The sequence below is a fragment of the Sodiomyces alcalophilus genome (genome assembly GCF_042370955.1).
Source record: "Sodiomyces alcalophilus JCM 7366 unplaced genomic scaffold ACRALscaffold_8, whole genome shotgun sequence".
In the NCBI taxonomy this organism is placed as follows: domain Eukaryota; kingdom Fungi; phylum Ascomycota; class Sordariomycetes; order Glomerellales; family Plectosphaerellaceae; genus Sodiomyces; species Sodiomyces alcalophilus.
In genome coordinates this window covers 283267-303107 of record NW_027263539.1, presented here as the reverse complement: position 1 = coordinate 303107, position 19841 = coordinate 283267, and the positions used below count along the sequence as shown (strand labels likewise).

At 55.0% G+C, this 19841-nt stretch overlaps 9 protein-coding genes across 9 annotated transcripts; 3 read left to right on the top strand and 6 right to left on the bottom strand.

Annotated features, from left to right (window-relative positions):
- Positions 1-24: 24 nt before the first annotated feature.
- On the top strand, positions 25-2075 carry ACRALDRAFT_2140531 (uncharacterized protein). Its single transcript, XM_071024169.1, has 3 exons — positions 25-1021; positions 1087-1486; positions 1589-2075. Exons 1-3 carry the CDS (start codon positions 364-366, stop codon positions 1785-1787), a joined length of 1257 nt encoding a protein of 418 aa, XP_070871420.1. The 5' UTR covers positions 25-363; the 3' UTR covers positions 1788-2075.
- A 1915-nt stretch (positions 2076-3990) lies between these two features.
- Positions 3991-4592, bottom strand: ACRALDRAFT_1065531 (uncharacterized protein). Its single transcript, XM_071017174.1, has 2 exons — positions 4182-4592; positions 3991-4115 (listed from the first exon to the last, which is right to left on the bottom strand). The coding sequence occupies exons 1-2, from the start codon at positions 4318-4320 to the stop codon at positions 4036-4038; spliced, it is 219 nt and encodes a 72-aa protein (XP_070871419.1). The 5' UTR covers positions 4321-4592; the 3' UTR covers positions 3991-4035.
- A 49-nt stretch (positions 4593-4641) lies between these two features.
- ACRALDRAFT_1044471 (uncharacterized protein) lies at positions 4642-6392 on the bottom strand. The gene is made up of 2 exons (XM_071015356.1): positions 5585-6392; positions 4642-5516 (listed from the first exon to the last, which is right to left on the bottom strand). Exons 1-2 carry the CDS (start codon positions 5949-5951, stop codon positions 4813-4815), a joined length of 1071 nt encoding a protein of 356 aa, XP_070871418.1. The 5' UTR covers positions 5952-6392; the 3' UTR covers positions 4642-4812.
- ACRALDRAFT_1077694 (uncharacterized protein) lies at positions 6387-6916 on the bottom strand. The gene is made up of 2 exons (XM_071018676.1): positions 6596-6916; positions 6387-6546 (listed from the first exon to the last, which is right to left on the bottom strand). Exons 1-2 carry the CDS (start codon positions 6758-6760, stop codon positions 6502-6504), a joined length of 210 nt encoding a protein of 69 aa, XP_070871417.1. The 5' UTR covers positions 6761-6916; the 3' UTR covers positions 6387-6501.
- A 924-nt stretch (positions 6917-7840) lies between these two features.
- On the top strand, positions 7841-9645 carry ACRALDRAFT_2022299 (uncharacterized protein; the record flags this gene model as incomplete). The annotated part of the gene is made up of 6 exons (XM_071020090.1): positions 7841-7856; positions 7918-7939; positions 7979-8054; positions 8086-8161; positions 8191-8328; positions 8399-9645. 6 exons carry the CDS (start codon positions 7841-7843, stop codon positions 9643-9645), a joined length of 1575 nt encoding a protein of 524 aa, XP_070871416.1.
- Positions 9646-9973: 328 nt separating this feature from the next.
- On the bottom strand, positions 9974-10895 carry ACRALDRAFT_2064028 (glycosyltransferase family 32 protein; the record flags this gene model as incomplete). The annotated part of the gene is made up of 2 exons (XM_071022028.1): positions 9974-10402; positions 10479-10895. Coding segments are annotated over 2 exons (846 nt in total), but the record flags the coding sequence as incomplete, so codon positions are not given.
- A 2069-nt stretch (positions 10896-12964) lies between these two features.
- Positions 12965-14413, top strand: ACRALDRAFT_1072344 (uncharacterized protein; the record flags this gene model as incomplete). Its single annotated transcript, XM_071017967.1, has 1 exon — positions 12965-14413. One exon carries the CDS (start codon positions 12965-12967, stop codon positions 14411-14413), a length of 1449 nt encoding a protein of 482 aa, XP_070871414.1.
- An 8-nt stretch (positions 14414-14421) lies between these two features.
- Positions 14422-16247, bottom strand: ACRALDRAFT_1077692 (uncharacterized protein). Its single transcript, XM_071018675.1, has 3 exons — positions 15966-16247; positions 15036-15866; positions 14422-14966 (listed from the first exon to the last, which is right to left on the bottom strand). The coding sequence occupies exons 1-3, from the start codon at positions 16099-16101 to the stop codon at positions 14635-14637; spliced, it is 1299 nt and encodes a 432-aa protein (XP_070871413.1). The 5' UTR covers positions 16102-16247; the 3' UTR covers positions 14422-14634.
- Positions 16248-18271: 2024 nt separating this feature from the next.
- ACRALDRAFT_1083167 (uncharacterized protein) lies at positions 18272-19440 on the bottom strand. Its single transcript, XM_071019410.1, has 2 exons — positions 19151-19440; positions 18272-19079 (listed from the first exon to the last, which is right to left on the bottom strand). The coding sequence occupies exons 1-2, from the start codon at positions 19419-19421 to the stop codon at positions 18505-18507; spliced, it is 846 nt and encodes a 281-aa protein (XP_070871412.1). The 5' UTR covers positions 19422-19440; the 3' UTR covers positions 18272-18504.
- Positions 19441-19841: the final 401 nt, after the last annotated feature.

Below are 19841 nucleotides of genomic sequence, written 5' to 3'. Positions count from 1 at the left end.
CTCCTTCCCACCTCTGGCCAACTTGCCAGGCTCCACCTAGAAGGTGGCAGGACTGAGAACCATGCGTGACACGATGGCGACGAATGAGGAAAGCAAGTCCCTGGCCCCAATAACCTACCTGTGAGATATCAGCCACTTGTTGCGGTCGCTGGGAGGTCGAAGGTCAAATTGCACATGTTCTTTTCCCACATCGCCACGTCCTCCTGACATCCAGCACCTATTCCGCCTCTATTCTTAAGACCCCTTCGCCCACCTTTTACCGAGTCTGGGAGAATCACTGTCTGGGAAATGACCGTTCCACCATAACTTCTGCTTTCTTGCGAACCTGTCTCGTGACTTCACGTCTTTCCTTAGCCACCAAAGATGAGCTCCCGAAGCCTAAAAGGCACGCCCGAAAAGGCGGGCCTCGCCAACAACCTACAGAGGCGCACCCGCACGGAACGCAAGTTTGACGAGATGGAATCACGACTTTCCTACCCTAGCGATCAGATTACCATCGCCTCTGTCCTACAAATCTCCACCATCGACAAGTGGACGTCCTACCTCGGCAGCCGCAACCCCATGGGCCGCCCCATTACGCAGGACGACATAGTATGGCTGTTCGACAACACCGCCTACCGTTCGCCCACGCCAGGCGGCGGATGGACGGCCGAGTTCGTCGCGGCCGTTTTCGAGAAGACGCCCGGCGACATTGACCGCAAGCTGTTTGAGATGGTGGCCAGCATCGCAGAGAAGCTGGGCATTGCCGACGACGCCTCCGAGCGCGAGACCATTAGGGAACGCTTGCTTCCGTTCCTACGAGACGTCAGGCGCGCGCGCTACACGAACGTGGTCCACGTCGATCAGCAATTCCGTCTAGGCCCGACTGGCCCCAACGGCATCAGCACGGACAGCCGCGCTCTTCTGGATGGGGCGGACGGTACCGTCGTGACCTCCAGCGCAGTGGTGCCGAAGGGCACGGCGGGTGTGTTGGAAATGAAGACTTGCTTCGCCGAGCCGGAGGGATGGGCGGTTGTGTCAGGTTCGCGTTGGCCAAAATTCTGTGGCTCGTTTTGATGGCTCACTTACCTAACCTTGCGCCCATAGACGTTGACGACACGATCAAGATTACTCAAACGGGAAATCCTCTCGGCATCCTTCTGAAGACATTTGTGGATTCTCCCACCCCCATACAGGGCATGCCGGAACTTTACAAGCACATCTCGTCTGTCATTCCGAAAACGGCGCCGTGGTTCTACCTCTCCGCCTCGCCCTACAACCTGTATCCTTTCCTCAGGGAGTTCTGCCACCAGTGGTACCCACACGGCACCCTCATCCTGCGAGACTCAAGCTGGCGCACTGTGGCTGGGCTGCTGACGGCTCTGACGCTTGGGACGGAGGAATACAAGACGGACCGCATCAGAAAGCTTCACCGCTGGTTCCCCAAACGCAAGATGATTCTCATCGGGGATTCGACCCAGGCCGACCCGGAGGCCTATAGTGCGATGTAAGAGTCCCATCGCTGCACCCCTTTGCTGCGTTGCCCTCTCATTTCGAGTCTGGCCCTCGGTTATGAGCCGGCTGGGAACAATTCACTGACTGAAGATAGCTACGACCAATTCAAAGACTGGGTCAAGCTCATTCTCATTCGCAAAGTGCCAGACATCGACTCCATTGGCATCCAGTCCAAGAACGACGACAAACGATTCGAGGATGCCTTCAAGGATGTCCCACGCGAATCATGGCACGTCTTTGAGGATCCAGCCGAGTGCTATACCATTATCGAGGACGTCGTGGCGCGTGGTTAAGTTTGAGCATGTTCTGTGTACTCTGGTTGTGACTAGGGCGATGGCGATGGCGATGGCGATGGCGATGGCGCTTTTTGCTGAGTTCTTCTTTTACATCCTGGTTACCGTCGATTTCCGCAGCGTTGTGAGTTACGAGTGCAATTAGAATCGACCTGTGAATGACTTCTGTGACACCTGGTATACTGGGCCGTGCCGACATAGTATCCTCTAGAATATAGTTGGTGAATTTTCGCCGTCATCGGATTCGGGCCGCAAACAAAGAGATGTCTGTCGCGCATGTGTTACTCGATTCCCGTTATGAGCCAGGATGCCTGGGACGCAAGGGCGGTTTCACAACTCCAGGGTAGGGTGTCACAGACGGGGCTGATAGGCTGCCCCGGCCGTCTCGCCGATCGTATTCATCCAGGACCAGCGGCCGGGGCGGCCAGGAAGGGAGACCTGCATACGCATCCTGATCCGCGGCGGGGGTGACATCAAATGAAAGCATGATGGCTTCTTTTCTCCAAGGATACAGTGCCGATGATACGAGAAGCTCGGCGGGATTTTCCAGTCGTGGTGTTTGCGTTTGCTCTCGATTCCCACCTCACCTACAGCCAGAAAAGGCAGCCTGCAGCGAAACCACGGTCCGCGGCTGTCAGGCCAGGCATAATTATGGGTACTGCAGCTGGGTATCCCTTGTATAGGGAGTTGTAGACTCGTCATCTCCACGGTCGCATGATATAAATCAATGCTCTTCCTATATGCCCAAGCTGTGAACCTGTGGTTGGTTGCACTGGACACCTTCATTACGGACTGCCCAGCTTTATATACGAGGCCAGTCACCATGTACTACTACCTTACGTTTCTCCTCGCCATGGCGTTAGGCGCCTGTTGCGCTCCCGGGTCTGCATTGGAGCGAGAATCTGCCATCCCTGAAGGTGTCGTCAGACTCCCACTGCGCAGCAAAAACCTCTCGGATCAAAAAGTTGGGAAGAGAAATCCCGATTCATCTCATGGCCCTGGATCCGTATCAGCCGGTATTGCAGTGTCTCCATTTCTATGGGGCTACAGCTACGAGGTTGAAGGTACGCATATCCTCGCCTCTCCCTCTCCCCGCCCCCTTGACTAGAGCGGTGCTCTGACCCAAAGACGTCTGGTGGTGTCATCTAATACGAGACAGTCGAGATTGGAACTCCGAGGCAGCCTCTCTGGCTTCCCATCGGGCTGAGCTCCAACAACCTCTGGACCACACCTCTTTGCACGTTCTTCGAGGAGTACAACTCTGGGCGAAATTACACAGGGGAAGACTGCGCCGGTACACAGCCGGGGCTTTACAACCCCCACCAATCCTCCACGGCGCGGAATCTTTCGAACACCTTCACGACGCTAGAAGGTGAAGCTTTCATTCGGCTGTGGGCATTCGAGGATGATGTCTGGATTGCCGGTGCGTCCATGTTACTGGGGGAGAGCCCCTGAAAATTGAAATGCAGAGAAAGGAGCACGCCGGTTAACAAAACTACACAGGTCGCCGTATCCAAAAGGCCCAGTTTGGATTGAATCAGGATCTGGGAGATGATCTCTCTGTCGGTAGTCTCGGCTTGGGTCTCTCCGTGCCGCGCGGGAGAGACAGGCTCGACGGTGTCCTGGGGGCCCTGTCAACTTCGGGTTTCGTACAGAACCTTACCTTCAGCTTGTCCATCGGCGCAGCGGGGTCTCGTCTTGGAGACGCCACGGGTAGTGGTGAGTACCGTCTATCCGGTAGAGGTAGAGACAAACGACTAACAAGATGACAGGGGAACTCGTCTTTGGCGGTGTTGACATTCGTAAATACCACGGGGAGCTGCACAGGCTATCACTCTCAAGTTTGTGGGAAACAGCATTCGGTCTCTCGTGCGTTTTCTCGACATTCACTTTGCTTGGGCATGCCGTACTCACGAAACCTCGATAGATACTGCATCAACCTCGATGCCATCCAGTTCCTCGCAGCGTCCAAGTCAACGTCTTGGAACTTGACCGGTCCTGAGGACGTGTTCGGCGCTTGCTTAGACACGACGTCCACGTTTACTGAGCTCCCGGATGCCCCTTTTGAGCGGCTCTTGCAGTTCTTCCCGGAAGCCGAGTTGATCGGGGACGATGTCTACTCGGTTCCCTGCCACTATGCTAACGTCATGGCCCACGTCAGGTTCGGGTTTGGAGATGCCGTGCACATCGACGTCCCTTATAGCGAGTTTGTTCTCCAGCCTAATAGGGTCGCTGGGGATGGACACGACTATTGCGTCTTGGGCATCAAGAGATCGTACAGCGAGGGATATGCAAAGTTGGGGGAGACATTCTTGCGGTCTGCTACAGGTACATTCGCTAACATGTCTTTGCGAACGGCGTTGTGAGGCCGGGGCTCAAGCTAACAAGTGGCAGTGGTCTTCGATACAGATGACATGGGCATATACCTCGCGCAGTACGTGGACTGTGGTTCGGCGATTCGGGTATGGCATTCGGGATTAATGCCTCCTGTGGGCATCTGTGCTTTGCCGTGAGATGATGACCTCGAGGGCATCAGGAGGGGGGTCAAAACGCCACGGGTAAGGGGTCAGGGTAAGGGGTCAGGGTAAGGGGTCAGGGTAAGGAGTCAAGGGGTCAAGGGTAAGGCTTAAGGGGTTAATGGCTGAGCGGTCAGGGGGTCAACAGTCAGAGGCAGGGCACAACGTACCTCGTACCATCATACGTACCTAGGTACCTAGGTGGGCATGTAACTTGTACATACCTAAGTTACACACGACTGCTAAAGTGGCAATATCTGTACTCTCTAACCCAGGATTGACACGTCTTGTCCAGAACATCAGGTCTCTCCGCTCCGTGATGTAAAATATATTGTCAGTTTGGTACTGGCATATGTGAATTGACACAAGTATGGTACGTATGTAAGGAAAAGAGGACTGTATCCCCTGCCGTACGGAGTATATAGGTACTTATACATGGACATACATGATACATGTAAATGAAGTTCCCCGGCAGAGCGCCTGCGCCTTGTTCTGGCAGCTCTTCGCCATTACCAGGCAGTATGCCCGCCATCTATCACCATGTCGCTACCCGTCATGAAGCTGCTGGCATTGCTGAGCAGAAAGAGCGCGGCGCCCTTGAACTCGTGGGTCTCGGCAATACGGCCCATCATGTTCTCGCCCTCCCACTTCTCGCGCAGGCCGGGGACCTCCTCAAAGTTCTTGCGCACCATCGGGGTCAGGATGTGGCCGGGGCTGATGCAGTTGACGCGGATGCCGCCGGTGCCGTCGGGCCGGATGGGACTCCACTCCATGGCGAGGTTGCGGGAGAGCTGCCGGACGGCGGCCTTGGACGAGTTGTAGACGGGGGAGATGAGGCCCTTGTTGGCGACGGAGCCGGAGATGCTGGCGACGAAGACCATGCTGCCGCGGCACTTGTAGCGGAACATCTGGCGCGCCGCGGCGGTGGCGGTCATGAGGACGCCCTGGAAGTTGACCTCCATCATCCGCGACACGTCCTCGGGCTTGTACTGGGTGGCCGGGGTGATTTGCTGGATACCGGCGGCGGCGACGACGCCGTCGAGCCGGCCGTTCTCGTCGGCGATGGACTCGATCAGCTTGTTGAGGCTTTCCACGTCCCTCACGTCTTTCTGTCGGTACTTGAGGAACCCTACGTTGTCCGGTGTCTGGGCGATGCGTTCTCGGGCCGCTTTCCACTCGCCGTTGGGTTCTGGAAACACATCGAGACAGTACACTGTTGCAACGTCAGTCGGCTATTCTTCCCCTCTTTTTCTTCCTTGGAAGTGGTCCTTCTCGACGCACCTTTTCCTCCAGCTTCGGCCACTCCCTCGGCCATGCACAGACCAAGGCCCTGACTACCGCCGGTGACGATAAAGACGCGACCCTCAATGTCAAAATCGGCAAACCTCTTCCCTCCCACTTTGAAATCTTTCGGGGGTTTCAGCTCCTCGGCGGGATTTTCCCGGGGCTCGGGGTTCATGGGTTTCCGCTCGCGGTTTGGTTGCGATGCCGAGACGTGGAAGTTGCTCGTCCGCGAGGCGATGGGCATGCGGGCGGCGGATGGAGATGGTCTAGGAATTCGGCCCCGGAGAGCACCTGCGCAGGCGCGGTGTCGAGGTGCGGAAGTGAGCATGGTTCGTGCAGGTATGGCGGGGCATGCGAATGCCATGATGTGTGGTGAGAGAGGTAAGAGGTGGGAGGAATGGGATGTTGGAAAAGGTGGGAGTTTGTCGACCGTCGTCGGTCTACCAAGGCGAGTAATAATTGTGATAGTCCGAGACGATCAATACCGGGTATAATGTTCGAATATATATCAAGCACGTGTGTTATGCAATGTCAGCTTGGGAGAGAGTCCAGAGAGTCGGGGATGAGAGAAGATGTGTTGGGCGAGCAAGTGAAGTGATGATCAAACTCAATGGACAGTATCATGCAGATGAAGCGTGTTCTTTAATATTTCCCTTCGAGGAAGCCAACAGAGGCAAAGGAGATCCAACAGACATCTCGACACGATGCGTCATTTGACTGACGAATGCACGGCGTCATTTCTCGGTTGTACGAGTCCTCTACGTTGCACGCGGGCACAGAGGATCCAGTCTTTGGGATTGGAGTCTATTAGGCGGGAATAAACCCTCGAAGAACCTTACCGCCTGGATGAGCGTTGAGACGGAGGTTTTGGACCGGCCATCAAATAGAGATTTGTTGGCTTGCAAGCTGTGACCTCACAAAAGGGGAGATTGCCACCCTCCATGAAGATCCCTTCCCCCCTGGTTTGTGTTAGTATCCGAGCATGCGGCGCCGTCCACTTACACGTACCTCTTCTTGTTTAGTGCGACTTGCTGACAGCTTGTCCGTCAAGGGGTCTTGCATGTCCAACACACCGCTAGCGAATAGGTTCACCGAAGGAAGATTTTGGATTTGGTTACCCATTGGTGAGACGATACGGTCCATTGGATGCATTTGTCTTCTTCCGCGATTCATGACCCTCGATTTTAGGCCTTTAGCCCCTGACTTGCCCCTTTTCCTCCCGCAGTTTCTTGGTTACGCCCCTGAGTTGGGGGCATCGATAATAGCGCAATATTCGATGGTAATGATGGCAAATCGTACAGGACTGATACAGTCACGACCACGACCGTGGTGTTCCGTGTGTTGTGATTTCTGAATAGTGGAGTTCGGAAGGCTCCGAGTCGATCGATGACATGCTGTGAAAGGCACTGTGACGCCATACAAAACGAAAGCAGTTGAGGGGAAAAAACAACGATATAAAAGTGGGAACCTAGGTACGCTTCGAGGCCACTTGACTTGTGCCACTATCGAGACTCGAGAGGCGCAATTTGGACGTAGTGTACGAAGTACAGTGATGAGACAAAACTGTCGAGCCGATGTACTTATAACACCACGTTATAGGTGTGCGTAGGTTGGTACATCGGCTCGACACTTGTGTCGAGTTACTGTAGGTACCTATGGGCTTGTCGGTCGCATGCCATAGACATCATGGACCGCACTCCGTCCTGGTCCGTGGTTTCAGCCCGTCCCCACTATACAACCTTTTCTCCACAGTTTCCCGTTATCCCGTCATCGTCGCGTATTTCTTCCGTATGCACTTCACAGAAACACTCTAGTGCAAGTCTTCTTTCCCGCTCATTTCTGTTCGTGATCTCGATATACCAGAAACATGCGGAAACATACCAAGACGAGCCTATTCGTGGTTTCGTTCTATGGAACTTGATGTACAAAACGGAGCAATTGCTCCTCCATTATTTCGGGACTGAGTGAGTCCAGAAGATCACTACTTTGTAAGGTCGGTATCAGGGAGGGTCTTCAGGGTCTCGTTCATTGCGTCACGGATGATTATCACCTGCAGGCTGCACCTGTTGGCCCTGTCGCATGATGAATTCCCATTCCTCCCTGTCGGCCCTTTCAATTTCTCCTTTTCTTTTTTTTCCACGCCTTTTTTTCTTTTCTCTTCTTCCCCTTCTTCCCCCTCTTCCCCTTCTCCCCTTTTTTTTTTCCCCCTTCTGCTTCACTTGATTAGTAATAATTAGTTCTAAATCCCATACCATGTCCGACATATTTTGTGGGCCTAGACCACGTACGGTGTACCTACCGCCTCACACTGTCTTGATAATGACCGTTAGTCATTGGGCGCCTTCCGAGACAGTCGTTAGTCATTCGGACCTCCTTCCGAATCACGTGCAGACGAACCCAATTCAGGAGGGTACTTCCTTATATACCTATCTGTCCCCATAATCCCATGTACTTGTACTGTACTCTGGTGTACTGATATCTGGTGACGCAACTTCGAGCTCCCTCGACGACGAAACGATCAACCACCAACTCGCTCCTTGATGCCTCGGCGTAACATCCATCCCCCAAGGCCATGTCGGGCTCCCACACATCGCATGCGATAGCCGGCAGATCTCCCTCCTCGTCCGGCCTACTTCCCATGCCTGGATCCCCTTCTTCGTCGTGGGCACTCTATCGTGCCCGCGTCTCCGCTCTCCTGCGCCATGTCGATACCCACGTTATCGTCGCCTTTTGGCTCTTCGGTCCGTGTTCTCTCAATCATCCCTTTCCACCCCGCCAGCATACACGTTTAGCTTACCCGCCGTCTCGCAGGCCTCATCAACAATGTCCTCTACGTGATCATCCTCTCCGCCGCCCAGGATCTCGTCGGGTCGTCCATCCCCAAGGGAGTCGTCCTCCTCGCCGACGTCATGCCCGCCTTCATCACCAAGCTCGTCGCGCCGTACTTCATCCACCGCGTCCCCTACTCCATACGCGTGTCCATCATGGTCGCCCTCTCCAGCTCGGGCATGCTCATCCTCGCCCTCACCCCGGCGTCCCAGTCCGTCGCCGTCAAGATGATCGGCGTCATCTTCGCCTCGCTGAGCTCCGGCGGCGGCGAGCTCAGCTTCCTCGGCCTGACGCACTACTACGGCCCGCTGAGCCTGGCCGGCTGGGGCAGCGGCACCGGCGCCGCGGGCCTCGTGGGCGCCGGCCTCTACGTCGTCATGACCGATTGGTGGGGCTTCGGCGTCCGCAACAGCCTCATCTTCAGCGCCTGTCTCCCCGTCATCATGCTCATCAGCTTCTTTGTCGTTCTGCCCCGGGGCCCGCTGCGCGAGAGCGCCAAGCTGACGGAATACACCGCCGTCCCGGAGCAGGACCTGGACGACCGGGACGTCAGCGAATTGCCGCAGAGTGCGGCTTCCGCCGCCCTCCTGGCACCGGGTCCTTCGTCCACGGCCGTAGCGTTTTCGGCCCACCAAGAACCCGCGGCGTCGCTGACGCCCAACACCTCGATCCGTGCCAACCTTCGCCGTGCGGGGAGGCTCTTCATCCCGTACATGCTGCCCCTGTTGCTGGTGTATATCGCCGAGTACACCATCAACCAGGGCGTCGCCCCTACCCTGCTCTTCCCGCTTGATAGCACTCCCTTCAACGAGTTCCGCGAGTTCTACCCCATGTACGGCTTCCTCTACCAGCTCGGCGTCTTCATCTCCCGCTCTTCCATCCCGTGGATCCGCATTCACGACTTGTACCTGCCGTCCTTTTTGCAGGTCGCCAACTTGGTGCTCCTCACCCTCCATGCCATCTTCGACTTCATCCCGTCCGTGTATATCGTGTTTATTGTCATTTTCTGGGAAGGTTTGTTGGGTGGCGCCGTATATGTGAACACCTTTGCCGAGATTATGGACGAGGTTCCGGCCGAGGACCGCGAGTTCAGCCTGGGGGCCACGAGCGTAAGCGATAGCGGAGGCATCTGTATCGCAGGCCTCCTGAGCATCGTCATGGAGGTCCGGCTATGTAACTGGCAGGTCTCGCAGGGCCGAGACTGGTGCCGGAAGATCGAGGTGGGTTAAAGTATGCTGCCATCGAGGGAGCGAGTAGAGAGGCGTTGGAGGTGTCAGCTCAAAGCGCATTGTTGTACGATATGTATGTGTTGTTGCTTGTTCCAAGTGTTTTTGCGGGTTGGACAGGTGCGCCAGCGACGGCGACGAGACATGTGAAACGGAAACTCAGAAACGCATAAAGGGGCATTTATTTATTATTCTTCATTTTTATTGGTTTACTATCACCTCCATGTCGCTGCTATCTTTTTGCCATGAACGTATTGTACATGTCGTGCTTCCGCCGCCGCGCCACCCTCGCGCGCAGGCCACGCCACCGGACAAAGCCCACCACGCCGGCGACGAGCACCAGGAAGAACAAGTAGTGAGGGCCGGTCCAAGAAAACAGGTAGTTGTCCCACTGGAACCAGGTCCCGCCCCGGCCCGTGCTGAAGAACACCACGGGATCGTTGGGCCCCTGCGGCGCGGACGGGGGCGTCGGCTCATCGTTCACCAGGATGCGATACAGGGGTTCCGCCTGGCCCTGGGCGGTCTGGTGGTAGTGGTCCCACGCGAGGGTCTCGAACCACTGGCCGGTGGTGTAGGAGACGGTGATGTATGGCAGAAAGTAGTCGTTCGGGCCGTAGTATTCGAGGGCGGACGCCAGGACGCCGAAGAAGGGGTGCTTCGCGCTCGAGCCTAGGAGGTTGTTGTTCAGCGGGCCGCCGCTGACGAGCTCGGTTGTCCAGGCCGGGTAGTAGAGCAAGGGTTCGAGGTCTCGGAGGCAGCCCTGTAGAGGAGAATGTCAGTATCTTTTGTTTTCTTTGTTCTTTTTATTTTCTCCGTCTGGGGGGAAGGGCAATTACGTTGTCCAGATCGAGGTAGATCCCCCCGTAGTGATACAGGAGGAGATAGCGCAGGGCGTCGACGCGCTGGACCGGATAACGGTAGTTGTCGTAGATGGGGAGGAACGAGGGAAAGTTGGTTGCGACAAACTGGTGGGACTTTTCCTCGGTCCAGAACATATGCTGCCATTCGCCGTCGTTGTGCAGGTCAATGCAGGTTTGGCGCAAGGCGGCCCAGTCGGCGGGTATGGTGTCGTTGCCCTTATCGTTCCAATTATGAAAGATCTGGTGGGTGATCTTGGGGATGACGCGGGACCGGGGTTTCGACGTGTTGTGCTGGCTGGCGACCTGGTCCTGGGTCAAGATGATGCCGCCATGGGGGACGAAGATGCTCGTGAAGTTGAGAATGCGGGAGGCGGTCCAGAAGATGAAGAGCAGGGCGACGGCGACCGTGAGGCCGAAGGTCATGCCACGGGGCCTCATCTTTGTAGTGTTTATTTTCCTTTTTGGTAGAAACGAGAGAAAGACGAAGAAAAGGGGGGGGGGGTTTCAACGGCGACAAGATCAAGGCCAGAGGCTTGCCGTGAAGCGAGCGTAACGCTGTCGAAGCCCAACGAGTGCTATGATAAATGCATCGGGGTTAGAGAGATGCCCGGAATCGGAATAGGTGTGCAAAAGAAGGGAAAGAAAGTTGTTTGTTTCGTCAGGGCGTCACGCGCGAACAGGAACACAAAAGAGTGGAAAGACAAAGACGGACGCAGCAGGGCCTTTGGGGAATGTCGCTTTCCAAAAGACGAGACAGGAGAGTGTAGATCGTGGGGAGCGGAGGTTCCGAAAGGGGGCAAGATCTTAGTCATTATGGGCCAGGGGAAATTACGAGAAGCGCTGAAGTACCTGTATTAGGTAAGGTACCTAGGTACACGGAACTCGAAGTGACTCGGGGTCAAAAAAAAAAAAAAAAAAGGAAAAAAAAAAAGAAAAAGAAAAGAAAGAAAGGAAGAAAAAAGAACAACAACAACAACAACAGATAAAGTAGGACAAATAATCAAGAAGCAGAAATGCACATGCATTCTTTACCATGTCATTCTCAGCCATTCCGATATACAACGTATTCATTCAGTGTGGTGTATCCGTGCGAGATATTTTTTGTGGACAGATCGGCTATGAATGCGCCGATCGATCTCGGTATAACAATCTCCGAGTCCTGAACGCGGCGCCGAGCCCCGGGCCCGTATCGGCGACACGATTCACCACGCTCCGTCGATACCTCTGACTTGAAGTACCTAGGTAGGTAGTTGAGAGATGCGCTCTGATTTTAGTTGTATCCACGGCAGCAGACCCAAGATCCAACCAGAGAATCATTTCAGTTCTCTCCCAAGTATGTGGTACCGCATATAAGGTCCGCGAGAGTTATGGGACGTGGCTTACAACGTACGGTTGTCTTGAGCTGAGCCTCACGGCAATCCCTTCGTGGGATATATGTCGACCTGGATCAAGGCTTGTTCGGATTTGTGGTCAGCAAAGTTATCATATGCCAACGTGGTTAGAACATGCATTGAATGGTGCATGAACAGGGCACACCTGGCATCGACAACTCGGGGTCATGGACACGTGTGATCTACGAATTGTCCTTTCGATACGGTTCGAATTTCGTCGCTATGTATAGCACGGTGCTAATGGTCATGTGCGTGTATTTATACCCTTATGCAGATATAATACCATATATAAAAGTTATATTTCCTATTGTTGAAAATGCTAACGCATTACTACAAGATCTGTGGCGAATGAAGGGAACGCAGTCGAGCACGCCTGCCAACATAAGCCTACTCTTCGTGGGAAGGGAGAAAAAAAAAAAGAAAAAAAAAGGGGCCCGAATAAGGGTCGCCAAGCGAACGGCGGGTAGCCCGTTCCAGGGCCGTAATGCCGCCGGTTCATGGGTTCAGGGGTCACCGTGGATTCCGGTTATGTAACGACAACACCTTTAAGCCTAGGAGCTCTTTTAGGGAGCGGGATCTGCATTAATATGGGTTGGCACTTTATTCCGGAGGCATTACGCTAATAAAAGAGAAAAGGTCCAATAGAGGACCAAAAGCTCGGTTTCGCGAATGCCGAGTCAAGATATCTTGGATCTTATTGAAGGCCCGTGGTCGTCCTTGGCGTGGCTTTTTGCGACCAAGGCAACACCACAAAAAAAAAAAAAAAAAAAAAAAAAACCCATAAAAAGGGGTCCGGATAGATATGTATCTTATATTTCTTCCCTCCTAGAATCCGGTCCGCCCAGTTCTCCAGACTACCTTCATGTCAAATCCTCCTACTAGAGACCTCGCCGACGTCGTTCACGTTACTAGCCATATGGCACGCCGATTCAACAGATCGATGCAACTTGCCGCCGCCTCCCCTCCACAAGCAGGTCTCCCTCCAGAACCAGGGAGTGACTCGGGTTGAAAGAAGAAACAGACGAGAAGAAGAAAAAGAAAACTGAAGTCCCGGGAAATTTCCAAGACACGATGCACGTATTTGTAGAAGGCGCCTGTCCTTGGCTGGACGAACACGTCAAGACGTACATAAAAAAGCACGTTCCGGATGCCATCTTCTATGACGATGCCGATGACCTCCCTCGGTCGACCGACGCCACTGTCCTCCAGATGTGCAATGGTCAGGACCTCAACGGCAAGTTCGCCATCCTGAACTCCGCCAACGGACTCATAAACGCGTACCCCAACAGCGATGCCGTGGCTCGCAAGGACTACCTCGCCCAGGTAGTGCTCTACTGGACCGCCAAGAGACCCAACAGCATCCTGAAGAACCACGTCCCCGAAACCGTGCGCCTCTCTCTCGACTATGCCGAGTACGTCGACGACGCGCTGGCCGCCGCCGACGACCTCACCCTGCTCTACAACCTAGAGGAGAACGCAACCAAGCCTGCCTCGGAACGCGACTGGTGGATCCTCAAGCCGGCCCTGGTCGATTCCGGCTCCGGCATTCGCCTCTTCAGCACCATGGAAGAGCTCGCGAGCCATCTCGAGCTGGCCGAGTACGAGAGCGACGGCGGGGAATCGGAAGAGGAGTCGGAGGCCGAGGAAGAGCAGGCCGAGGAGGTCGCGTCCGTCGTAAAAGCCGCGCCTCCTCCCCACGACGGAACAAACGGGTTCACTCCGTCCCTGTCGAACCCCGGCCTGGACACCCTGGATGCCCTCGTCACATCCACCGGAGACATGACGCTCAACGGGAAGAAGATCGAAAGGGGGGCGAAGCCCCAGTACGTGTTCAAGGAGAACGGGCGCATCCCGTCGGCGCAGATGCGCGAGTTTGTCGCGCAGAGGTACATCGTCTCGGTCCCGCCGCTGGAGCGGCGGAAATGGCACATCCGCACCTACGTCCTCTCCGTGGGCCGGCTCAAGGTGCACGTCTACCGGGAGATGCTCGCCCTGCTGGCCGGCGAGGACTACGAGCCGCCGTGGAAGAACCCCAGCCTCAAGTCGTCGCTGACCAACACGGCCCTCCAGGACGAGGAGGACTTTGTGCGGAAGGAGTCGATGCGCGACTTTTGGAAGGTCGCCGACGACCTGCTCCCGGGCGACTGGAAGGCGGACATTTTCGACCAAATCTGCGCCATCTCCGCCGAGCTGTTCCGCGCAGCCGTGCATACCATGGCTGACAAGTTTACTACCCTCGACAAGTGCTTCGAGCTGTACGCGCTGGACTTTCTTGTCGACACGGACGGCAGCGCCTGGTTGCTCGAGGTCAATGAGACGCCCGCGTTCTACCAGCAAGGCGTGGCCGGGCCGTTGTCGCTCCGTCTTATGGAGACCATCATTTGCGTGGTGATGGAGCATCTAGGCAAAGCTAAAGTCGGCGATCCGCAGAACGAGACTATGAGGGAGCGTATGGTTCAGGTTCTTGACGAGACGGAGAAGCTTGCCAAGAGCAACATCACCGAGATTCTATCCGAGTGACCTGTCGGCTGTCGCTAGAATAATGGGGTATTAGACGGGTAGAGAAGGTATTGAACTTGGAATACACAGAACATGACCTCCTAGAAACCCCCTTTACCCCTATTGGGAACAGGTTCAACTACGTGAAAGTGGTCATCAAATGTCGTCATTCTGTAAACTGGTCGTTAAAGCCATCGATGCGGCCCATCTCCCACCACACGTACCCTCCCCCGACGCCCGAGTTATTCCTCATCCTCATCCCCGCCATAAACCTCCTCATATGCCTCTTCATAGTTCGCCCGCGCCTCCTCGACGGCCTCGTGGTCACTGCTGCTGGCATCCGAGTCAGCCGCCGCAGCAAGAGCCTCTTCATACTCGGCGCGGGCCTCGGCCACATCCTCGCGGTCGCTGTCGGAAACCACTTCGCCGTCTGCATCCGTTGGGGGAAGAACGGCAGGGGGCTGAAAGGTATCCTCCTCGCCTGGGACGGGAGGCGGGGCGTAGGCAACGGGGTCGGCAACGGGCGGGGGCGCAGCGGCGGCGGTAGCAGCAGCAGCCTCGTCGTCCGAATCGTCTCCAAGTTCGTACTTGTTAGTACATACCTACACTTTTTACTGACAGAGATGGCGGGGACTGAACTTACGCAAAGCGTCGGCGATGAGAGCTCCGCCAACGGCTCCGACGGCCAAGCCACCAGCCGCACCCAGGAGCATGCCGCTTTTGTCGCTTTTCTTCTCTTCGCCGCCCGCTGGGTAGGGGCCGCGCGAGGCATCGTATCCGGGAGAGCCGTAGGGGGCGGGATAGCCGGGGGAGGGGTAGCCTGGGGAGGGATAGCCTGGAGAGCCGTAACCTGGCTGACCATAACCTGGAGAACCGTAACCCGGAGAGCCGTAGCTTGGCTGACCATATCCTCGCTGACCATCACCGGGCTGTCCATATCCTTGTTGACCATAAGCTGGCTGACCATCACCAGGCTGTCCGTATCCTTGTTGACCATAGCCCGGCTGACCATCTCCAGGGGGTCCATATCCCTGTTGACCATAACCTGGCTGACCATCGCCAGGCGGTCCATACCCTTGTTGACCATAGCCCGGCTGGGCGTAACCCGGCTGAGCATAGGGGGCAGGAGGACTCCCGGGGTAGCTGCCATCATGACCACTAAACGACCTCGTACCGTCACCCCCGGGTGTATCCGCCGGTGCCGAATCAGCGTCAGGGCGAGGCGGCGCAGGCGGCGCAGGCGGATCCCACTGAGATCGACCGGTCGACTCATCGATATAGAACCAATTCTGGTATTGTTCGTTCCACCGGACGATCCATCCAGGGGGCACGGGAGGCGGAGAACGAGTTGAATCAGGCCCCGGTGTCGGCGCATGTCCGTTTCCCTGGCCAGGGGTGTGCTGAGGATGAGAAGCTTCGGGGGGGTAGTCCTGGCCACCTGGGTGCTGAGACTGAGGCTCGGTGCTGCGGGTGTCTGAAGCTCAACCCACCAGGACAAGTTAGCCTCGAGTTTCTCCCATCCGGTGATGATAATCATCTCGAGTTGATTGGAGCATGGCTGGCGATTACTCACCGCTCTCCTGCGTAACGACTTGCTCTTCCTTCTTCTCTTCCTTTTCTTCCTCCTTCTTCTCCTTCTCCCCTTTGTCGTCCTTGAACGAAGCTCTGAGCTCCTCAAACTCCTTGGTCAGCTTCTTGAAGAAAGACATTGTCGTTGCGTATTCCTGAAGCTCTTGAGAGGAAGGGTGCGTGGGGTTCTGGACCGGGGGGCACTTTTTAAGACCCTGTGCGATATCTGGCAATCACGGACCGTGGTCAGGGGAAGTGGCTGCACGATCTTTTGAGTATGTCGACGTGAAAGAAGGTTGAAGAATGGCGGGCCAAGATGAATGATATTTGACGGACCTTATGGCGGGGTCGTTTATCAAGGAGCGGTTATGTGGAGTTGAGGCCAACTATGGCGGCTGCCTATGGAGGCCGCCGACTGACACATACTCAAGAGTCATGGGAGAATAGACTTGAGGAGGGAGACAGCAGACCCAACCACCGAGGTGGGTAAAGTCCACGTTGATAATCGGACAAGATCCGAGGAAGCACAGCATATGCAGCCAAGGAGAGGGGAAATGGAACTATATTTAGAATCGTATGTTCCCAAAGAGAAGACGGGTAGATCCGGCCCCTTTTGCTGTTTTGATCTTCGGACTGTATAGACATAGCCAGCTATGCTATTCGGAGTCTTTACACGCCGTGCAGCGTATACGCCTGTCACTTATACGTATAACTTCAGCACCCAAGTCCGTGTCATCCTACGTGTAGCCTCAACTGTTTGCAAGCTGACTCACAATCAGACATTAGAATAGATGGTCATTTATATGCTCTGTTCAATGGCACAGACAATTCACTCACTGTAAGCCGGCACGGGTCCACCTCCTGCTGCCACCATGTCTCCCGGAGTCCGAACCCGCGACGTCAATAACCAGGTAATCATAAGTTTCAATGCCAATAAACAATTTGAACAAAACTGTTCGGAATTTAATAGACGCTCGACACCCAATAGTTGATCCGAATGGTGATCTTGGAAAAGTTCTGCTCCTCCGGCCGCTTATACATACCGCGTCTGCGGAACGTCTCCTAACTCGGAGACACACCGTCGACTACCAGCACGACACCATCCGAGTAGGCCGGGACTCACAACTACAAGTGTATTGTAATCCAATCAGGTTGGCCCAGTTTAACCCATAGACTCTAACATTGCTTGACATTCGGGATGAGTGTTACGTTCAGTGTTACTGTTTACAAGGGCTTGAGGTGTACGAATATACCAAAATGCATAAATATTATCGTAAATCCAAGGAATATACACTTTATGTTAAATAACATCATTGATGAGAATAATTAATAAAGTACATGTAGATACTGGGATGCAGTGGCTAGACAGAACTGCATTTTGGGTAGTAAAATGAGCACGGCTACATCACAATGTGTTTTCATGGGCCGGCCCATCAGAGCCATTAGAGCCCGTACTGGCCTCGGTTGAAATAGGTAACCCGGGTTCTACTGCCATTCGACGGTTAAAATGGGCTTCAATGACATTAAGTATCGTGGATGCATGCATTATTCGGACCTCGGGGTCGGAGCACGCAATTGCGGACTTTGGACGGTGCCGGCGTGCCGGTGTTGCCCGGGCTCGGCGCAAAGCTCCGAGTCTTGGCAACTCGTGGAGGCTCCGGACACGACCATACCGACATCACTAGACGAAATGCAATCAGACGCGTCGCCGGTCCTGTAGTAAACGATGGGCGTTTAGATGAGCTGAGAAATACGTCAATTGCATTCAATGCATCGAGTAGTTGTTCTACACATGTAAGACCAGTTTTGTAACTACACACACGTGCATCATAGAGGTAGCCCATCGGTGTGACGGAAGAAGTAGTTGGATTCGTAACTCATCATGACAATGTTACCCGAACAGAGGTCCTTGTAAAGTCGATAGAGTGAAGCAAGAGGCGTGTCTTGTACACGGAAAAGAGGAATTTCGTAGAGCTGCAGTATGTTTGGCTGGATAGGGGGAGTGCTGCTTGCGCTCCCTTCCTGGAGCTGGGCCACCGATAGCTGGGGGCCGACTGGGAAATGCCAAGGGATCGGATATAGAAGCTGAAATAGTAACTTGCGTCGATGTGAGCATTTCTGCAAGCGCCTGACGGATCCCCGAAGCTCCAGCGGAGTTTTGGGGAATGACATTTCTTATGTCACGATGTCAAGGCAGTAAGGGCGGCTGCCGAGGAGTCGACAGATGAAGGGTTCTGGGGTTAAGGGGGTGTTTACGGAGAAGGTACCTAAACCGTTGTACCCTTGAGAGACATGTCATGTGTCATGTGACTACTGGACTTGGGTCTATTGGACTGTGCTACTGTCAGTCTGTCACGGAGACAGCCCCTTGACTGTCATTGACATGTCCTCTTCAAAGGCCGGCGATCTACCCTTCTTTAGGACGACTACAGATGCGGTTTTGTCTTCCAGATTGATTGGCAGAGACAACTATATGACCCTTCTAACATCTAATCTTGTCTTGGAATACATGGTGACCAGCCTCCTCTACACTGTACCCGTGCTCATTTCTCCTCAGGCCAAAAGAACCAAGAAACAACAATCATAGACTTCAAGCCCACAGCCGTCCACAGCGCCCCGCCGGCCCCCAGGGAGCTATTCGCCAATACACCCCCGACCAGCACCCCCGCGAGCAACAAGACGGGCGCCGCCACCCGGCGGTTCCGCTCGGCGTTGGCGCGCAGCCCGGCGAACAGCTCGGCATCGGAGAACAAGTCGCAGTAGATGCTCGTCAGCACCACGCTGGTCAGGGCGTTGTACTTGAGGGCGCGGCTCGCCACGGCCTGGCCGCAGCTCTGGAAGGCCACGAGCCCCATGGGCACGAGGACGTACCACGACACGTCCTCCGGGCCGACGTCGCGGGGGCCCCAGGTGACGATGGCGGCGGCGGCGGCGATGAGGGCGGCCTGCAGGGCGAACGAGAGGCATAGCACCCAGCGGGTGCGCGGGGTCGGGGAGAGGACGCGGTGGAGGCGGCTGAAGAGGTAGGAGCCGAGGGCGAAACAGCAGAGGGAGAGGCCGGATTTCTTCCATCTGTTGGTTCCGGCCGTGGGGCCTAGGCCTAGGTAGACCGTGTTTCCTGGGTTTGTTAGTTTTGGTCTTGGTTCACCTGTGATTGGATTTAATCGGAGAAAGCTGGACCGCACGTACCTGTCTGCATCGACACAAATGCGCCCCAAGTCGAGATGGACGCGCTGTCCAATAATCCCGTGATGACGTAGCAGGCTAAAAGTACCGCGTCGGCCCAATCGCGGCTGAGGTCGGCCGACATGTTGCGCCGCCACCAGGGCCGAGACTTTGGGTTCCCGCCAAGCAGAGGCTGCTCTTCCGCTTCATTTTGCCCGGCGACATTGTCGCTGCTCGGAACGGGACCGTTCAGCGTCCCGTAGGGGTTGGAATTGGTATCTTTGCGACGCGACATTGCGCCGGAGGTGATACAAAGGCGTGAGATGCAATGGACAAGAGGTTCAAAAATTGAGGTGGGCAGAACTAAGGTGAGAAGTGTTTTTTTTTTGTTTCCCTCTCTTTTTTTCTTCAAAAATAAGAGAAGAAGAAAAAAAGAGAGTAATAAGTAAACTGAGACGTCACTCGTCATATCGTCTCGTGAGACGCGAAAAGAAACAGGGCCTGACTGGATTCACCATCTTATCTTATCAATCCAGGGGCAATATCATTCGGCCGATTCAAAGGTGGATCTCCACAGGAACGGCGGCTGCTTGGGGCGATGCCGATGCCGAGCTGAGGAAGGGAAAAGACGAGGGGGATGACTGATGACTAATCCAGAAGTTATGCACGGGCCATCTCCAGTGGTTTACAGCGTAGTGTTTCTGTGGTTATCACG

Excerpts from the sequence above, each read along its gene's own strand:
- ACRALDRAFT_1083167 (XM_071019410.1), bottom strand. The coding sequence starts at position 19,421 with ATGTCGCGTCGCAAAGATACCAATTCCAACCCCTACGGGACGCTGAAC. Across the intron at positions 19,080-19,150 it reads ATTTGTGTCGATGCAGACAG|GAAACACGGTCTACCTAGGC; the intron begins GTACGTGCGGTC and ends TAACAAACCCAG.
- ACRALDRAFT_1065531 (XM_071017174.1), bottom strand. The coding sequence starts at position 4,320 with ATGCCCTCGAGGTCATCATCTCACGGCAAAGCACAGATGCCCACAGGA. Across the intron at positions 4,116-4,181 it reads GTCATCTGTATCGAAGACCA|CTGTAGCAGACCGCAAGAAT; the intron begins CTGCCACTTGTT and ends TAGCGAATGTAC.
- ACRALDRAFT_1077694 (XM_071018676.1), bottom strand. The coding sequence starts at position 6,760 with ATGAATCGCGGAAGAAGACAAATGCATCCAATGGACCGTATCGTCTCA. Across the intron at positions 6,547-6,595 it reads GTCGCACTAAACAAGAAGAG|GGGGGAAGGGATCTTCATGG; the intron begins GTACGTGTAAGT and ends AACACAAACCAG.
- ACRALDRAFT_2140531 (XM_071024169.1), top strand. The coding sequence starts at position 364 with ATGAGCTCCCGAAGCCTAAAAGGCACGCCCGAAAAGGCGGGCCTCGCC. Across the intron at positions 1,022-1,086 it reads GGGATGGGCGGTTGTGTCAG|ACGTTGACGACACGATCAAG; the intron begins GTTCGCGTTGGC and ends TTGCGCCCATAG. Across the intron at positions 1,487-1,588 it reads CCGGAGGCCTATAGTGCGAT|CTACGACCAATTCAAAGACT; the intron begins GTAAGAGTCCCA and ends GACTGAAGATAG.
- ACRALDRAFT_1044471 (XM_071015356.1), bottom strand. The coding sequence starts at position 5,951 with ATGGCATTCGCATGCCCCGCCATACCTGCACGAACCATGCTCACTTCC. Across the intron at positions 5,517-5,584 it reads GGCCGAAGCTGGAGGAAAAG|TGTACTGTCTCGATGTGTTT; the intron begins GTGCGTCGAGAA and ends ACGTTGCAACAG.
- ACRALDRAFT_1077692 (XM_071018675.1), bottom strand. The coding sequence starts at position 16,101 with ATGTCTTTCTTCAAGAAGCTGACCAAGGAGTTTGAGGAGCTCAGAGCT. Across the intron at positions 15,867-15,965 it reads AGTCGTTACGCAGGAGAGCG|ACACCCGCAGCACCGAGCCT; the intron begins GTGAGTAATCGC and ends GTTGAGCTTCAG. Across the intron at positions 14,967-15,035 it reads TCTCATCGCCGACGCTTTGC|ACGATTCGGACGACGAGGCT; the intron begins GTAAGTTCAGTC and ends ACGAACTTGGAG.